We start from the raw sequence: 15,687 nt of genomic DNA, 5'->3' as shown, positions 1-15,687 counted from the left end.
TGTATTAGTCAGGACAGACTAAATGCATGCATTAATTGCACAGTGAGTGGACCCATGTGAAGGAGTTTGGCTATATAGTGCCTCTGTGAAAGACTGGTTACTAACACAACAAACAGAGAGGTGGTTACAGGACAGTGTTTTTGCCTGTTTTCCCTTTCCTTGCTGGGAGGTGCAATGTGTCCCTGTGGCTGGGAGAGCAGCCTGCAGAGCCGAGCGGCCCTGAAGGGAGAGGCATGCTGTCTTCTGGGTTGCTTGGTGTTTCCTGCGTAACCTCAGGTCTGCTATTTCTGCCATTCGTGCCTTCTTTTTTAACAAGAACTGTTTCATTGTGCTTTAGCTAACAAAGCTTACATCTCTAATACGTAAACAACATACCAAAGGTCAAACTGTGGGCCTTCAGCACCAGCCTCATTATTCAAACTATGCCACTGGGGTAGGCCATGATGCCTTCCAACATGTTTTATGTTAATTACTGTGGAAAATGACACTTTGAAAGCCCTTTTATAAAACAGGCTTTGCAAAGCACTAACCCAGCCTGTGGAACCCTAACTCGGTGTATGGCAGCCTCATCACAGCAACCATAGTTCTCCAGAGCCATAAGAAGCTTCTAAAGGTAGTTATCTATGGCCTGAGTCCCATGCACTGCTCACCATGTACATGTTTTTTCCAGTGCCTGTCAGACTTCAGTCAGCAGGATTAACCTTCCCAACTGTATCACTATTGGATTATTTCCCCTCGATCTCCGCAGGGTTTCCCAAGCTCACCAGCAGTAACACTTTGTGACTTTGTTCGTGAATAGGCTACTGAAAACCACAGACGTTTGGAAAATACCGTAAAGTTTATACAGAATAAAGAATTGTGAAATGGAGATTGGTTTTCAATTACTGTTTTATTCCCATGATTGAAGAGGCAATCAAATTTTGTAATTCAGAATTTTGGCTGCAAAACATGGTAATGGATAAGGGTAAGTGTATTGCCAGGGAACTACTTAATATGCCTACTAATTCTGGGGACTAAGTTTAAACTAGATGGAGAGCGGGTTTGTGATTCATTGGCAGCTGGTTTTTGTTGTATGGAAAGAATTTCCCTTCCTTGGAATGTGCAGATAAAACAGGAATATCCCCTTGGTAAATTGCAGGAGCAAAGGGTGAAGAGAAAGGTAATCCATTTTATCCCCATATTTTGTTTAGGGTAGAGAAATTAGATTTCTTCTTTTTTTTTTTTCATTTCCAAACATCTTGCACCTTGTGAAGAGGGACAGAACAAAGGAAGGTTCCTGCATTTTCAGTAGGTGTAGCTGGCAGTGAAAAGAGACTGCATGGCAGCTGTGTCAACCTTCCCAGACACAACATACTGTCCTCTGCAAGCCAAACTGTTAATCTGAAAAAGAAAGAAAAGAGCAGGAAACTGTTTAGCTTGGAGTAAGAGGGACAGATGTGGAAAGACAGCAGGAGTAACCAAGCAAGGCAAAAATAACAGAATAACATCCCTAGCGAAGATGAAGCAGCAGGAGGGGTGGGAACAACAGGAACCTTAGGAAGGTGACAACATGTCTCCTTTCATGGTGAGCATCTCCTCTGTTTACTGGGGGGAAGACTCATACCTGTGCCCGCTTGCGGAATGCCTCTTGTGCAGCTTTCTTGTTCTCACTTTTGCCCACCCATGCTGCCAGGGCAGAGGCTTGCAGGGCTCTGCCATAGGAAAAGGTCAGTTTCCAAGGCTTAGGCAGAGGGGACTGATTCATGGCATTCAGGTTGAGAGAAGCCTCCTCTTCACTCTGACCTCCAGACAGGAAGCAGATTCCTGAAAGAAAGAGGTTTCAGGGCTTATAAATGGAGTGCTCCAGCCACCGCAGTCCCTGACCATTATGTGCTAGAGAAATAAGCATGTCAGATGTAGAAAGAAGTACAGCAAGAGTGACAGTGTGAATGGATATGTAGGAGTGAATCAGGAATCACCGGGAACAGCAGCAGGAACGGTGCGGAGAAGAGTAGTAACAGTTGCTACGGCTACATCTTGAGGGGTGTACTTCTTGGGGCAAGAGTGCCCAGCCATCACCATATTGGGTTTCAGCAGTGTCCCTTCCAGGTACACGTGATGATCATTCAAGGCCTTGTAGACAGCAGCCAGAACCTGAAAACAGGAGGATTGAATACAGACCTCTGCTCAAATCTTCACCTCACCCTGCTTTGAAAGGCAGCTTATTCCTTGGGAGTGTGGGAAGATCAAATTGAATTCTGCTTTCACATGAAATTTACCACAGGGGTTGCAGCCCTGGACACTGGCTCAAAAGCCCACCGCTTTTGAGGTGCCCAGGATACCGGTCTTCGTATTTACTGGATCTGTCCCTGTAAACTGAGGTACTGAAAGAGAGGTAAGTGAGTTTGGTCCCAATCCATCTTTTTGAGACTGAGAATGCTTTTATTGGCAGTTCGACTGGAAATCCAAATGCATATGGATTCTACTCTCACATTTGCTAGTAACTCATTATTTGACTGTGAGCAACTCATATTTGTGATGCAGATAAGAAGTATCTTTTTGGTCAAAACCCTGAGATCTGTGAGCACAACCTGCATAGTATTAGCTACTGATTTGTAAAGGGGAGGAAAGAGGCAAGAATCTCTTACTTTTTCTGTGACATACTGGCAGCGCTGGAGATCATGGTCTCCATCAGGCAAGACTTCTGGCTCCACAATGGGCACCAAGCCATGCTAAGAAAAGAAAGTCAGGGAAGGGTATGGGTATGGAAGAAAAACTACTGTTGTTGTCTACCCCGATGGTGGTGGTATTCCTTCTTGCTGCACTGCAAGAAGTTCCCTTATTTGCCTTTCAAGTTACCCAGCATGTCGTCACAGGGAACAGTAAGAAGGGGCAATAGCATCTCAGGAAAGGTTGCTGGAGGCTAGATACCTGCTGGCAGATGCTGGCATAGCGTGCCAATGCGTTGGCATTCTCTTGGATGGCAAGTTGAGAGGGTGTTGTGCTGGTGATCTTCAGCACTGCACGCCACTTGCCAAAGTCAACACCATCTTTCTTGTACTGGGCACAGCGCTCAGCCAGTCCATCCAGCCCTGTAGATGAAACAACAGGGCCTCACTGAGACCAGTTCTTCAGGACATAGCTCTGAAAAGTACCAGGATACTAGCCAAGGCTGCAACTCAGGCAAGCCACCCCATGGCTTTTGCTGCACCAGTCATAGCTTAGGCTCCTTAGTTCTCTTCTTACCTTGGATGGTGGTTTCTCCATTTGTTCCTGCCAGGGGTGCTGTTCCTTTATCCAGCTGTGGAGACCAGAAAAACAGAAAGGGTTACAGAGAGAGGGGAAACAATGCCATACTTACCTTCTTAACCATGGCCAGTCTGTCTTTGCAGGCTAACTGTGAGAATGTGGGGCTGAAAACACGACAGGTACAAAGGAGGGAAATGTGGGAGTAGAGGGGAAAAAAATTAGTCAATTGGGTAAAAGGAAGGGGAAATGTGTAGGTGGCTGCAGGGAATGTCTCAAGAACACTGTCAAATGTGGAAAGGATTAGATTTAGCTTACAGCAGGGAGGGATTTAATTGCAGTGAATGGTGAGTAGATGGGAATTGGTGGATAAAAAGTTCCCATATCAAATGCAAATGAAATGAAGGGAATAGTGGCATGGTGATTTTAAAATGAAGCACAAAAAAAATTAAAAAGAAAAAAAAAGAGTTTGGCAGGAAAGAGCACAGCCCCATATCTAATTTTCTCTGTAAACAGGGTTTGGATTATGCTGCCGGACGGATATTCACCTTTATTCCCACCACAATGCCTTTTTCTTTGATAAGAGTAGGAAATGGCTTTCCACTGCTGTCTTTCTGATAAAGAGTCTCATGGAAGAGGATCACGCCCCCAATGCTCTGGTTGATGGAAGCATCTGAAGAGAAGAGGATCTCTCGAAAAGCTCGGCGGTTCTCCTCTGTGTTCTCCACATTAATCCTCTGCAGCCTGTTCCCCATGGTACCTAGTGAGGTCAACAAAGGCCAGAGAGAGAGGTGTTAGGCTTGGCTGGCTTCCTGGGCCCAGTATGTAGTAATGAACTGGGGCTCCAGTTCAGAGCTTCCCCCTTTCTCAACCCATAATTTGTTAGCTGTTGCTGTAGATGCAGGCCTGCCTGAGTTGTTCCTGCTCAGTCAATGGTTTTTATGTGGTTTTCGTTTACTTCACTGATTTCAAAGATGAAGCAAAGTTATGAGAAAAAGTCTTGCATACTTCTAATTGATCGATATTTAGAACTCACCAACTGATTCATCTGCAGCCAAGATCCCCTTTCCTGAAGCCACAATCCGCTGAGCAATATCTGAAAGAGCTTTCTTCTGCTCTGGAGACAGTGCTGGGAACTGGTGGGTCATGTTGACTTAGCTGTGGAAGAGAACTAGTTACAAGCTCAGTAGACTGTATAAACAAACTGTGAACCAGAGACACCACTCGAATATTTCTTCTGGGCTCTCTGTGCTTATCTGGTCCATGTTATCACAGGCACATGCCCAGAAATCCATTGGAGTTCTTGGCTTGGTGAGCAGAGAAGAAATGCAGGAGCTGCATCCTAACACATCACTCCAGAACCAAAGTGGGAAAGACTCTGCATTTTACATGGATTTACTCAGAGACTAAAGGAAGGTCAGTCTGTCATAAGAATATGCACCAAGCTAACAAGTATGGTAACTGCCTACGCTGGAGACATGTTGTTCCGAATCAGAAGAATGCCAATTATCACACTGCTTACCTTTACACATTTCCTAACAATACCTGTCTCCCATTCCCTGGCCTGTGTTGGCAGTATTTGCTAGTGTCTAGCTGACTTCCCATGCCCACCCTCCTGCCTTGCTTTGTAATTCTCTCCTCCCCATGACTGCTTTCATAACTGTAGCACATTGCTTACTCTGTCTAAGACCTGGGAGTTTAGATGGTGTTACCAGCACCTGAAATCCAGATTCTCCCTTGTAATGACAAAATACTTGATCATATTAAAGTTTTGATTATATAGCATTAAATTACTGTTTCTCAGATTCATTTGAATAGTCTATTTCCCTATTTGTATAAGCCCAAGAGGTAAAGACTCTCTTCCCTCTGTTTATCATAAGCAATAGCTAAAGCAACACCCATGTTTATCAGCAGGTGGTGAATCCACAAGATGAATAATTAAAAACAACACAAAAGATCTCCAATAACAAGTTTTAGCCCAGAAGGGCAGGCCTCTAGGAAGTATCTACATTTTCTATTCCCAAACTCAGCCTCAGGCCATTTCTCATTTCACTGTGTGCCAGGGATGGACAGCAAGTATGTCTCACCATATAAGCTCATACACAGCAAAGCCCTCCATCCCCTTTCCCCGTTCACAGATATTACATTGCCAGGAAATCCTTGTCATGCCCTCCCAGCTGAAGGGCATAATGGGGAGAAGTGATCAGGGGTCTGGCTGCTACTCATGATAGGGTAACAGAGTTCTGTGCACCATGCAAAGTGGTGCCAAAATTTTCTGGCAACAGTACCATCACAGTACTGTGACAGCTGTAAATCTGTCTCTGATTTACAGTTGAAGGTACTTTGGTATTGGAAATATTATTGTGCAGGATTCAAATGGCATTGTCTGCCAGTACAGGCCAGTCAGATGCAGTGTCCAAATGTCTGCTTTACCCTTTTGTGAGTTGTTTGAGACTAGAATTCATGCTGCATTATTTATCAACATTGATTCAGTCTAGGTTTAGAGAGAATTTATAAAGACTATGTGAAATGAGGGAGGGTTCCCTCCTTTTCCAAGCACTGAAATGCCTTGCTGAACTCCTCTCTCTGTATGCCAGGCAGTGGTCAGAGCTCTGGGAAGCATCCTTCTGCTCTAGTGACCACATCCATTGCTCTCAGCTCTTATCCTGTTTGGCTCACCTAAAAGAATTTGAAGAGCCTGGTTTATGCTGAATAGATAATTAAGTGCACTTGTAACCCTTTTTATCCCTCATCTGCTTTCTGTGTCTGGTATGTCTCTTAGAAATAGGAAACTGGCTTTTTATGATGATTACTGTAATGATAGTTTGTGTTGTAACCACTTCAGTCAAAACCATAGCACTGTTAAATAAATTGCTATGCAAAATGATGAGGAATCACTCCAGTAGTTCACAGTCTTTGTGGAAAAGACTGGAAAATTGCAATCTGGCAAAAATATGATCTCGTCCAAGGTCAAAGCTAATGAATTGCTATATCAGTAATGGGATTTCAGAGTTGCAGTTTGGAGGTATGCTACAGCATGAGTAGGTGTATCCACATAATATTTAATCCAGCTAGCTGAATTACAAGAGCAGTCACTCGTTTCGTTATTAAGGGTATACTTTCTCACTAGCAATGCAGTAAGCGGTGAGAGTAGTGTCTGTTGTATCTTACTTGTTTCCAGTGTTTGCATGGAGATAACAAAGAGACAGTTATCACTCAAAACCAGCCTGCAAAACAAATTGCCAAAAAACAGAAATGTGAGTTTTCAGTGTAAACACACAATGCTGCTGTGTACTCTGAGAGACTGAAACAATACAGTGTAGTTCCACAATGGTCAATAGAAAGACAGCAGATTAGTTCCAGTTTCTGTGCAAGTGTTTCATTGAGTGTGAAGGAGTAAGTGCAGATTTACCAAAAGGCTCCCCAAAACGATCAGTAAGGCCATGGTGTGTAGTTCTCAGCTACCCTGCTGAGCACAGTGTTTCTAACTGAAATGGTGAAGAAATGAGTGCAAAAGAGCAGGGGTAAAGCTAACGATAGCTCCAAGGTCCAGAACCTTCAAGTACCCTTATTTAGGACTTTATTTTTCTGTGATTCTTCCATGAGGAACATAATCTCTGAGGATTTTCCACACTGGATTCAGTAAAGGTATCTCTGCTGTAAGGTACTGCTCTAAGCATCTAAAGGGAAGTGGAGAATTCTTATGCTTCAGCAACACTTCATACAGCTGCCTTGTAAAGAGTAAGCTCCCAGCTTACATCCACAGAAACATGAACTTTAAAAAGCTGGATATGTCACCTCAGAGGCTGTGAGGGAAATGGTTGTGCACAGGCTGCCAGAGCTAAGCAGCAGTTTTCATTCTTCCAAGAACAATGCCTATTTGCCTTATTATTCTGATTTATCTGTTAAATTTGACAAATTTTCCATGCAGGCAAAAGCTCAAAGGAATTATGTTCTCAGAAACAATACCTAGGAGTTGTCCCACCACTAAATTATTCCATTAGATTTTATTTTTATTTACCCAATTTGGGCTGTGGGCTAGTATCATAGTGTCACAAGCTTAAGTGATTTCACATTGATCTGACACTGTATGAATACAACGTGTTTTCTTTCTAGTAACTGCTTACATAACATTTTGTAAAAGTGGAAATAGAAACCTGGAGAGAACAAAACTTCACAGAATGCACAAAAGTACCTTGAGCGTCAGGGTCCAGCAGCTCCTCAATCAAAAAAATATCTTTGTTCAGCCCCTGTGACCAGCGGGGGGTGGGGGGTGGCCACAGTTGTAAAAATGAATGTTGTACTACTAAAGTCTCAAGTTTTCCTCAGCCTCCATAAATGAGGACTGCAGGGGAAATAGTTTCATGGGTATCAGCACAAGCACTGCATCCTGTTTAATATTAATAGTGAGAACGAAAGGGCAGAGGCAAGACTAATAGCAGAAGGAACAAACTGTTACATTCCACTGTAGGTCATCATAGAAACATTAATATTTCAGTGGTGTCTTTTCTTTCCTACCACCTCAAGTAGCTGGCATCTTCTGATCTTACAGAAAATCTCACCTGAGTCCTAGTTTGCAGACAATAAAATTGGATTAGAATCTGTAAGTTTTTCTCTTCATTCTCTTCATTGCTTTCTTTCATTGGTTCCAAAATTGCAGAACCAAACTGTCAAAATACAGTTTGTATCCCATGCATGTAGCTTTTCTTATTGAGTACTAGTAAACATAGCTGCTCAACATAATTTCTGATAGTTAACAATACAAACAATATGTGCATGTCATTGCACTGTGCACACAAGAGCTTCTGCTCCCAAAGAGCAGAGTTTGAAGAAGCGAGAATTGCATATGTAAATAGATAAATGCAGCTCATAAGGAGAATTAAAAGTATTCAGAAATTTAGCCTATCACATGTAGATAGTGTTGACCTGACTGAATTCACTCCTCATTTACACTTGTATGCTGAGGTGAGGCAGACATATTATGAGTTATGCACCTTACATTCTCATTACAGTGGATAAATCTAGTTATTGGCCTCATTTCTCTATGGAGCTCCATTAAAAAGCTATTTCTAAGAAAGACTGGTTACTTGGACATTGGGCAAGCTGATAGGCATGAACGGCTGGGCAAGCCTGGCCCCATCCTGCTGACGGAGCACATTCTTATCTAGGTTGCAGATGACACCAAGCTGGCAGGACTCGTTGATATGCTTGATTGCTGGGCAGCCATTCAGAGGAGCTTGGATGGGGGGTGGGAAAAGGCCAACAGGAGCATTATGAGGTTCAGCCAGGACAAATGCCCAGCCACTGCTAGGGGCAGAGCCTTGGCAGGGATCCCACCAGGGCTGGTGGGACTGAGGAAAAAAGCTCTTTGGAGAAGGCCCACGGCACTGTCAGGCAGCAAGTTAAGAGGGGCCAGCAACAAGGGCTAGCAGCATCCTGTGTGAATCCTCAGAGAGCCTGGGGAGGACAGGAATTACCCTCCTCTGCTCAGCACTCTTTAGATCACATCAGGCATCCAGTGTTGGGCCCCTGCAGTACACAAAAGACAATGAAAAACTGGAGTGAGCTCAGCAGATGCCACTGAGAAGGCCGGGGGCTGAAGCCCTTACTTTGCTGGATCTAGTTCAGCCTCGAGCACAGATGGTTTCGGGACCATCTCTTGGCAACCCCAGAACCTTCAGAGTGGTGATCGAAGTGGCAGAATCACTCTGTTCACAGCAGCATATGACAGGAGAGTGAGAGACAACAGAGATAAGCTGAAACTAGAGAGATTTGAACTGATTATGGAGAATATTATTTTTTTCTCCTACGGGAACAGCCAAGCAGTGGAGCATGTTGGCAGAAAGCATGGTGTCTCCATCCTCAGGGGTTGTCAAGACCTACTTGAATAAAAGCGTGAGCAGCCTGGTCTGACCTTGTGTCCAACCCTGCTTTGAGCAGGATGTAGGACTACAGACCTCCTGAAGTCCCTCTCAGCCTGAATTACCTGTGACTCTGTGTGAGTACTTGTTTTAAGGAGTTGAAGTGGGAGCAGTGCCTCCTGTATGTACGAAGGAGCTCTCAGGTAAGAACAGGATGTTTCTCCCTTCATCTTTGCAGTGTGAGTTAAGGATTTAATATAAAACATTTCATTTCTGGGTTCTAAAAAGTGTCAAGCATATGGGACAGAAAGAGATGTTCAGACTTCTGTTACCTAGAAAAAGCAGCAGATGTTTTTGATTGACATACTGATTTCACCACCTTGATAAGTCCTTTGGGGTGTATATAATTGTCAGCTGCCAGGTTGTTTTTTGCTCTCTCTTATGATTGTGAGAATAAGCGGGTTTTTTCTGTCTTCATGCTCTGTTTAGGGACTGTGCTTCAACATCCTACCTCAAGTGGATGGGAGTATGTGAGACCTGCAGATACCTGTCCCAATTCTCACATTAGCCTTAGAGCTATTTTCAAGCCCTGACAAATGCACCCTCATTTCATCTCTGTTGCAAGCATGAAAGGAGATTAGGTACTCAGGAACCTGGCCTCTGCAGTCAATGCAGAGGAAGCAGGATCACAGACTCAGTGGGGATTTTAATTTGTTGAGCAATTTTCTGAAGCTGGCTGTTCACAGCTTAGAAGGTTACAGTCTAATGCAAGAGCCATTTCTAGTTTCTGTGCTGCAGACTACCTTAGATCTCCCTGACAAAGCATTTTATCTACACTGCTGCACTAATACTTCAGAAAAAGCTGCACAATAAACACACATAATTACACTTCTGCCAGCACTGGTGTTTGTCAGGACCAGCTGCATTCTCCAGTCCTTCTCTCTTCTCCATGCAAAACATAAATTTATGTACTCCAGAAGCATAAACAAACATACAAAACAAAGCAGTATAGAAAGCAATGCTGGTATGTTATTGCTCTAGTTCCCTTAGGCTAAGGATGCACTTACTCCAGGAGTTCTGAGTGACTAAGCTAAGTTAGAAAGCCAGTGTTAGCAGCAAATGGGTCACACTGGAAGATCACTGCGGAATGGCTGTGTGCTTATTTCTTGCAAGCTGTTCCTGGAACAAAAAAATAAAAACAAAACAAAACAAAAAACAACTCCCCAAACCCACCTTAGGTAAACACATGTCTCAGCTGCTGATATACATACCACCTTTACAGTTTAGAAATGAAATTACTATACTTACTTGCTCAGGGACAGCGCCTCTGCTCCTGCAAGCTTCTGGTGAGGTGATTGCAGGCAAAGACACCTGGTCCTTCTGATCACTAACTTTTATAAAATTCTTGAGGGTTTTTTTTTTCCCCTCCACTCCTTCATTCTCCCTCCTCCCCAGGCTGGCCGGGGAGGTGTCATTGCTCAAAGTTGGTCATTGGCTGTCACACCACAACCACACACAACCAACGGGTCCCGGGTTCCCTCCTGTTGTTCCTCCCTTTTCTCCTCCCCTGTCTATATAAGCCCATTTGTGATGCAGTGAAACTGAGATGTTATTTCAAATTATTCCTCCTCTTTCTAAAACAGACTGAAAAGAACTTCAGAAATATTTTACAGAGATCTTGGAATAACTTTCTGTTTAAGTTTAGATCTTCTGGAAGTTTACTCTTAGGAAACTACACAGTGCAGCAAGAAAGAGTAGAAAGCAAAATGCACAAACAATGCAATATATCCGCAATTGACATGAGTTACTATCATTTCAGTGGCTTCTAAATGCTGCACTGATTTCTCTCACTTCAAAATTTAGCACAGAAACTTGTTTTCATTTTCCAATTTGTATATGGAAAGGCAAAATGCAATGTTACAGGGTTAATGAAACTGCAAGTCTGATTTCCTCTAATGCAGTGTTTCAGTGAGAATGATGGTTATCAGAATAAATATGCCCACACTGAGGTGCTTAAGTGCAAGCCAAATTTTCCACCAAAGTCCCTTTGAAACACCTACCCATATTGCAATAACATACAAACTTGTCAGTTGCTTAGGAAAAATGTTCTGGGAAAAAATGCTAATGCTCTATAAGCAGTGTATCAGCATTCCAGTTGATGTGAAATCACACCACAGCTATTCGCCAAATCCAGGTAGAGGTACTTCTTTCTTTTTTTTTTTTTTTTCTGCAGGTCAGTACTCCTGGAGGGAAGTACAGCACAGGGGCTGTTAGGCAAACATCATACCCTCTGCAACAACATGCTCTGCGACCTTGGACATTAGCGTATCTTTACCACAAAGACCCAATGTTTGCCTGAAGAATGACGTAGTTTCTCGGTGTGTTTGGCTCATGTAGTGACACCTTTTAGCCTTTACATGGACACAGTGGGAAATCTGATTTCTCCTCTTACTGAGCAACACTGTCTTCATTAGGGCAGTTCATCCTTGAGCCTGTCTCTTGTAGAGCTGCATGCCAAGTCAGTGCCTGTAGAAAATTTTTAACAGCTTACATGCTTCCAGCAATAGCAATCCATGAAAGTCAGCAGGGAAATCTCTGAAAAAGCTGAGGATACAGTCTAATGGAAGGCCTTGGGCTTGTGTAGTTTTGTCTTCTTTACTGTTGTCCTTCCTGATCCATACCCTCTTGCTGAAGAATGCTATGGCACATAACACGGGCATAAACCCTTCCCTGCTTAACAGTGTTTGCTCTATCTTCCATTTCTCCTATCCTAGCAGAAAGATGAACCCCATGGTCTATTAAAGTTTCACCACCACAGAGGCATCTAGTGTGGATTAAAAATATTTTTAGTGATATACATTATCTAAGACTCTCCTGAGACGAAGATGTGCTGCTGGTCTTCAGGGCCACAGAGAAAACGAGTTTGAGTCCATCGTTCCTGGTTTGTTTAGAAGCTGTCACAGGTAGGAAAGTACTTGGAAGTGCTTCTTTACCAGTGTCATCTGTGATATTGTCTGTCAGACTATTAGAAAAAAGTTGGGGGGAGTCTTCTTGAAAAAAATAGTGTCTGACATTTGGAATCCACTTTAGATAATCCCCCACAGCCCACCTTGTTTTCTTAATTCTTTCAGATATTATATATGTATATCTAGGTAGGTAATGACTAGTATGTACCTTTCTAGTTCTTCTGAGCCAATATGCAGTACTTCAGGCACAAAGATTGCAGGTCCTAGCAGACATTCTGAGGACTGAGGAGGAAAAATAAGTGAATAGACATGATGGCTAACTTCTTCACTTAATGTAGGAATGGGAGCCTTTTCTGGCAAGAATATGGAATGAGCAACCATGCTAGATAACGTCACTGTAAGGTTTTTAATATTAACATGGAGACCCGTGACACTTACCATGCTGTGCAGAAATTACCAGTAGAGTGATATTAAATGGCACTGTGAAAGAGTACATACGTCCATTATTACAGCTATGTAAGCATAATTTGGGGATACTTATACCTCTAAAAATTAGGTCATAGTAATATTGTGTATCCTTAAATGACAAAAGGAATAAGCTTGCATTGTGAAGGGAAGGCCATGTACTTGCATTTAACCAAGCAACTTACCTGCCCCATAAAAATATCAAATCATTGCTGGCACTAATTATTCTATGGCAAAATCGGTGTATTATCCAAGTTGTAATCCTGTCTCGGTGAGTTATGTTTGAGCTCACAGTGCTGACAACTCTCTCTCAGCTTTCCAGTGACCCAACTAATTTTGGAATGACTTTTTTAGTTTGGATTTTTTTTTTTTAAGCCTTTTTCAGTGTAATGTGATGCAGCCACAGGACTGGAGGGCTATAGCTAGCAGGAGGCTGTCTTCTGGTGTGAGCACCCTTGATAGAGGTGGCTACATCTAGACATTACTTTCACAGGGGCTGAATTTGTGGCCATAGGAGCATGACTTTGATAATGCAGGTGTCACAATACAGGAGGACTGGGACACCTTTGGTGGACATGGAGTGGGAGGAACATTGGAGCCCTGGCAGAAGGTGCATTCAGGGGAATAAGAACGCAGGTCAGGAGTCAGATTTGCAGGATTTAGGTAAAGAGGAGGCAAAGAGAGGCAAAGGTCGTGCAGTTGAATGTTAAGGGGTATAGATAACAACTTTGTGACAAAATGGCTTGGTAATGGTGTGAAACAGATGCCCTTTTGTAGCAACCACTGTTGTTTGTATTGCCACCATTTTGTCTTCTGCAGTTTGTAAGGCTGGCTATGTAGGCAGATTTTCATGAGGGAGTTCAGTTCCTGAGGAAGCACCAGCTCTTCTCTGCCTCCCTAGGGCTCCTCATCCTCATCCGCCTCTGGCAAAGGGTACATACTGCAAAGATCCCAGGATGAGGTTTAAGGACAGGGAGAATGGGAAAGGAGGGCAGCTGAGCTAGGGAACAAGTACTCTCAGTTACTGGTATTCTTAGAAAATTATTTTACAGACTGTTGTAGTGATAGCTGATCCACTTCCTAGTGGAGAGAAAAGTCTTTTAATAGAGAAAAGCTTACCAACTGGGGGTTTTTGAGAGTTTTGTATGTGTGAGAATCAATTACTTATATACATATCTAACTAAATACAGTGACTGAAGATTTTCTGCATGGATTATGGCTTATCTATTCATGAGAAAGCCAATATAAACAGTCTTGCCATATAAAAATCTTTATAGCCCACTCAGATGTATGCTTGAAATATTACTGCAAACAAGATGCGTAACCAGTAAGAGAGCTTAAATGTTCATTATTGTGCCTTTTATAGCATGGAAACAGAAAACAGTTAGCTGTAAAAGAGATGGATCCTACTAAAACACAAGTGCCTATCATCTCTCACAAATGCAGTATAGTATAAGTGAATTTTGTATTTGAATGGCTTGGAGGTTTTGCTGATGTTGATTTTTCCATCTGAAATTACCATACGGAAGTTGATAGAAGTATACATTGAAAAATTTTAAAAACCATTAAAAACTGTCTTCAGAGATGGCTTGGGTTATTATTTAAGTCTTAATTTGTGGGTTTGTTCTCTTGAGTTTGGCAGTGCAAGTACTCAATTTTTATAGTAGAAGTTAATTTAATTGCTATCCTTGTTATATCCAACTTTGCTGTCAATGAATCTGTCAGTTCTGCACTGAAGTTCTGAGTGAAGACCTGCTGGATGAAGTACATGAAAATCAATGGAAAGCCTGGTTTAAAGGCAATGGGTGAAAATCTCAGAATTGCTTGTGTTTCTTCAGGTTGATGATTGTGTTTTTTCTGTGTGTTTCTAGTAGTATCATTCATATACTGATTTTTACTTTAATTACTCATATTAACTAGCATTTAAAAAGAAAATATTAAGTAAATGTGAAAAGAGACAAACTGTAGTATATCTGAGAAAGAAGGATGACAAAGAAATAAATGAAGCAATTTCAGAGATTACATGGTCACCAAGATAAAAATGAAAAAAGTTAAAGCTTCCCTCTGTATTTAATAAACGAAGTACTTTTAATCTTATTAACACTTTTGTATGTGGTCAGGCCTGTGAAAGGGTTTGAGATGGAATGAGAAAAAAAAAGACTGGAAGTAAGAAGAATGTCTGAGTAAGATATGAATCCACATGAAAAACACCTGGCTCTGTTGCCTCAAGAGACTGCTGCCTGCGTGATGGGGTTAAAGTCTAATCAGAGCAGATTTGAGCGGAGTGCAGTCTGCTTTCTCCTCACCCCTCCATACCGTGCTGGAGGTTTCCTGTTTTCTGTACTCTGCAGTCTTGCTTAACTGTCTCAAAGTCCAGCTTGTTCATCCCTATCTAATCAGAGGTATTGTTTATTAAGTGGTTTGTTTTCCCCATTCACCTACAGTCCTCATCCCCAATGCAGAGCATCTGGCCTTTAACCCCAGTGAAAGAAATCACCTGTATTTCTGGCTCCACAGCAGTGTCTGCAGACAGGTACACCAGGGAGGTTATGAAAGGTAACGGGTAGTACAGAGTCAGGCCCACAGAGTGCACTGAGGGGATTGTACAGGGAGGGTTCGCTGACTCTTCGTTCTTCACATCTTAAAGCTGGGCTGCAACAAACACCATGACTTGGAATGAAAAACAGGCAAACACATAACATTACTGTTATCAAACCCCAGATCTCTGTAATAATTTCAATAATGGGGGTAGCAAAGAAAGATACAACTTTAAATAAGGCTGCTGGGGGGAAACTTTCTGGGCTGTGCAAAATAGCTGTAAGAGGACATGAAGATAAATTCAGTAGTCATGACACTGCCTTCCTGCTGACATTTTGTTTTTTAAAAAGCAAGCAGGCAAACAACTGGCTGCTGTAATGGAAGACACTTAACTGTTTATTATCTGTTTATCTGAGCAGCACAGTGTCCCCCAGAAAAGCATACTTAGGCGCTGCATGTTAACATTGAAAAATACAAACTACAACTTACATCTGAAGTGGACCACTCCGCTGAAACGCCCATTATAGATGTGGTTTCTGCACATGCTGGAGGAACATGGGATACCATGGCAGAAAGTCAAAGAGAAAGTAGACACTAAAGAACATACAGTTGGACAGAGGCTTACTAACAAG

General features: G+C 42.5%; 1 protein-coding gene across 1 annotated transcript; it reads right to left on the bottom strand.

Annotated features, from left to right (window-relative positions):
* Positions 1 to 872: 872 nt before the first annotated feature.
* Positions 873 to 10,494, bottom strand: ALDOB (aldolase B, fructose-bisphosphate). Its single transcript, XM_010010126.1, has 9 exons — positions 10,395 to 10,494; positions 4,262 to 4,383; positions 3,774 to 3,985; positions 3,226 to 3,280; positions 2,911 to 3,071; positions 2,628 to 2,711; positions 1,959 to 2,133; positions 1,604 to 1,803; positions 873 to 1,380 (listed from the first exon to the last, which is right to left on the bottom strand). Exons 2-9 carry the CDS (start codon positions 4,371 to 4,373, stop codon positions 1,285 to 1,287), a joined length of 1,095 nt encoding a protein of 364 aa, XP_010008428.1. The 5' UTR covers positions 4,374 to 4,383; positions 10,395 to 10,494; the 3' UTR covers positions 873 to 1,284.
* Positions 10,495 to 15,687: the final 5,193 nt, after the last annotated feature.

This window comes from Nestor notabilis, unplaced genomic scaffold, assembly GCF_000696875.1.
Source record: "Nestor notabilis isolate BGI_N333 unplaced genomic scaffold, ASM69687v1 scaffold28712, whole genome shotgun sequence".
Lineage (NCBI taxonomy): Eukaryota > Metazoa > Chordata > Aves > Psittaciformes > Psittacidae > Nestor > Nestor notabilis.
This window is presented reverse-complemented; position numbering and strand designations above follow the sequence as displayed.